This window comes from Trichechus manatus, unplaced genomic scaffold (assembly GCF_000243295.1).
Source record: "Trichechus manatus latirostris isolate Lorelei unplaced genomic scaffold, TriManLat1.0 scaffold00057, whole genome shotgun sequence".
Classification (NCBI taxonomy): domain Eukaryota; kingdom Metazoa; phylum Chordata; class Mammalia; order Sirenia; family Trichechidae; genus Trichechus; species Trichechus manatus.
The window spans coordinates 8,511,750-8,512,887 of NW_004443993.1; the positions used below are offsets into that span (position 1 = coordinate 8,511,750).

General features: G+C 54.8%; 1 protein-coding gene across 1 annotated transcript in view; it reads left to right on the forward strand.

Annotated features, from left to right (window-relative positions):
- Positions 1-182: 182 nt before the first annotated feature.
- The window catches only part of LOC111820940 (long-chain-fatty-acid--CoA ligase ACSBG2-like), a 2,732-nt gene continuing 1,776 nt past the window's right edge, over positions 183-1,138 (forward strand). The window contains exons 1-2 of the mRNA XM_023733085.1: positions 183-210; positions 322-654. Coding sequence (XP_023588853.1) covers positions 183-210; positions 322-654 — 361 coding nt within the window. The remainder of the gene's footprint in view (positions 211-321; positions 655-1,138) is intronic.

Consider the following 1,138-nt stretch of genomic DNA (forward strand, 5'->3'; position numbering starts at 1 on the left):
CTCTGGGGAAAGTCCTTGTCTCTTCTCAGCTTCTGTTCCTCAGTTCCTTGCCAATCTTCATGTGACCTGGCATCTATCTTTCCCCATCTCTGTCTGCCTGTGTTTTATATCTGATCTGCTCGCTTTATATCTCAAAAGTGGCTGGCTCAAGACACATTATGCACTAATACTGCCTCGTAAACATGACAAAGAAAACTCTATTCCCAGATGGTTGTAGGAGTTAGGATGGCAACACATATTTTTGGGGGGACCCAGTTCAATCTGTAACATCATCCCGTAGAGGCAGTTCTGTAAAAGAGCATAATGCTCAGGGCAGATAAGGAACCACTTCTTGGTCTTCGGGCCCGGGGGCTGGACGGGGCGTGTGTGTTGGCCACGGGTGTGGTGACGGCTGTCTTTCTGGGCAGTGTGAGGTGGACTCAAAGAGCGGAGAGCCACTGGACAGGCTGAGCTCAGAGGCCATCAGCTTCTGCCGGCATGTGGGCAGCCAGTCATCCACTGTGTCAGAGATCGTGGCACTTCAAGACCCCCGTGTCTACGCAGCAATCCAGAAGTGCATAGACGAGGTGAACGCGGTGGCCGTCTCCAACGCCCAGAAGATCCAGAAGTGGATCATCTTGGAGAAGGACTTTACCATTGCTGGCGGAGAGCTAGGTGAGCAGGCCAGAGGGCTGGTGGCACTTGGGGACTGTCCCTTCCTGGCATCCAGGGCCCCCTGGGCTCTGAGTAGACATGCCCTTTTCTGCGGATCTGTGGGCCAGTGGAGACCAGAGGGACACTGCCATCTACAGCTAGCTGTCCACACCCCCATCAGACACAGTCCCTTCTCCCCAGGGCAGATACATCCCCCACTCTCAGCATAAAACCCTGGCTCCTCACGAAGGCTGTCCAGCATCTCGTTCCTGCTGCCTTCTCCTTTCCTTAAACCCTGCCCCAACTACACACACAGCTCCTGGTTCCTCCCACTCTCCAGCCACAGGGCCTTTGCACGGAATGTGCCCTCAGCCTGGAATCCTCTTCCCCTTAGTTCTCTGCCTGGCTAGCTCCTTCTCAGTGTCCAGGTCTGACCCCAAAGGCCACTTTCTCAGAGCAGCCTTCCCTGACCACCACCCTTCATATGTCACCCTGCCTTCTTTCC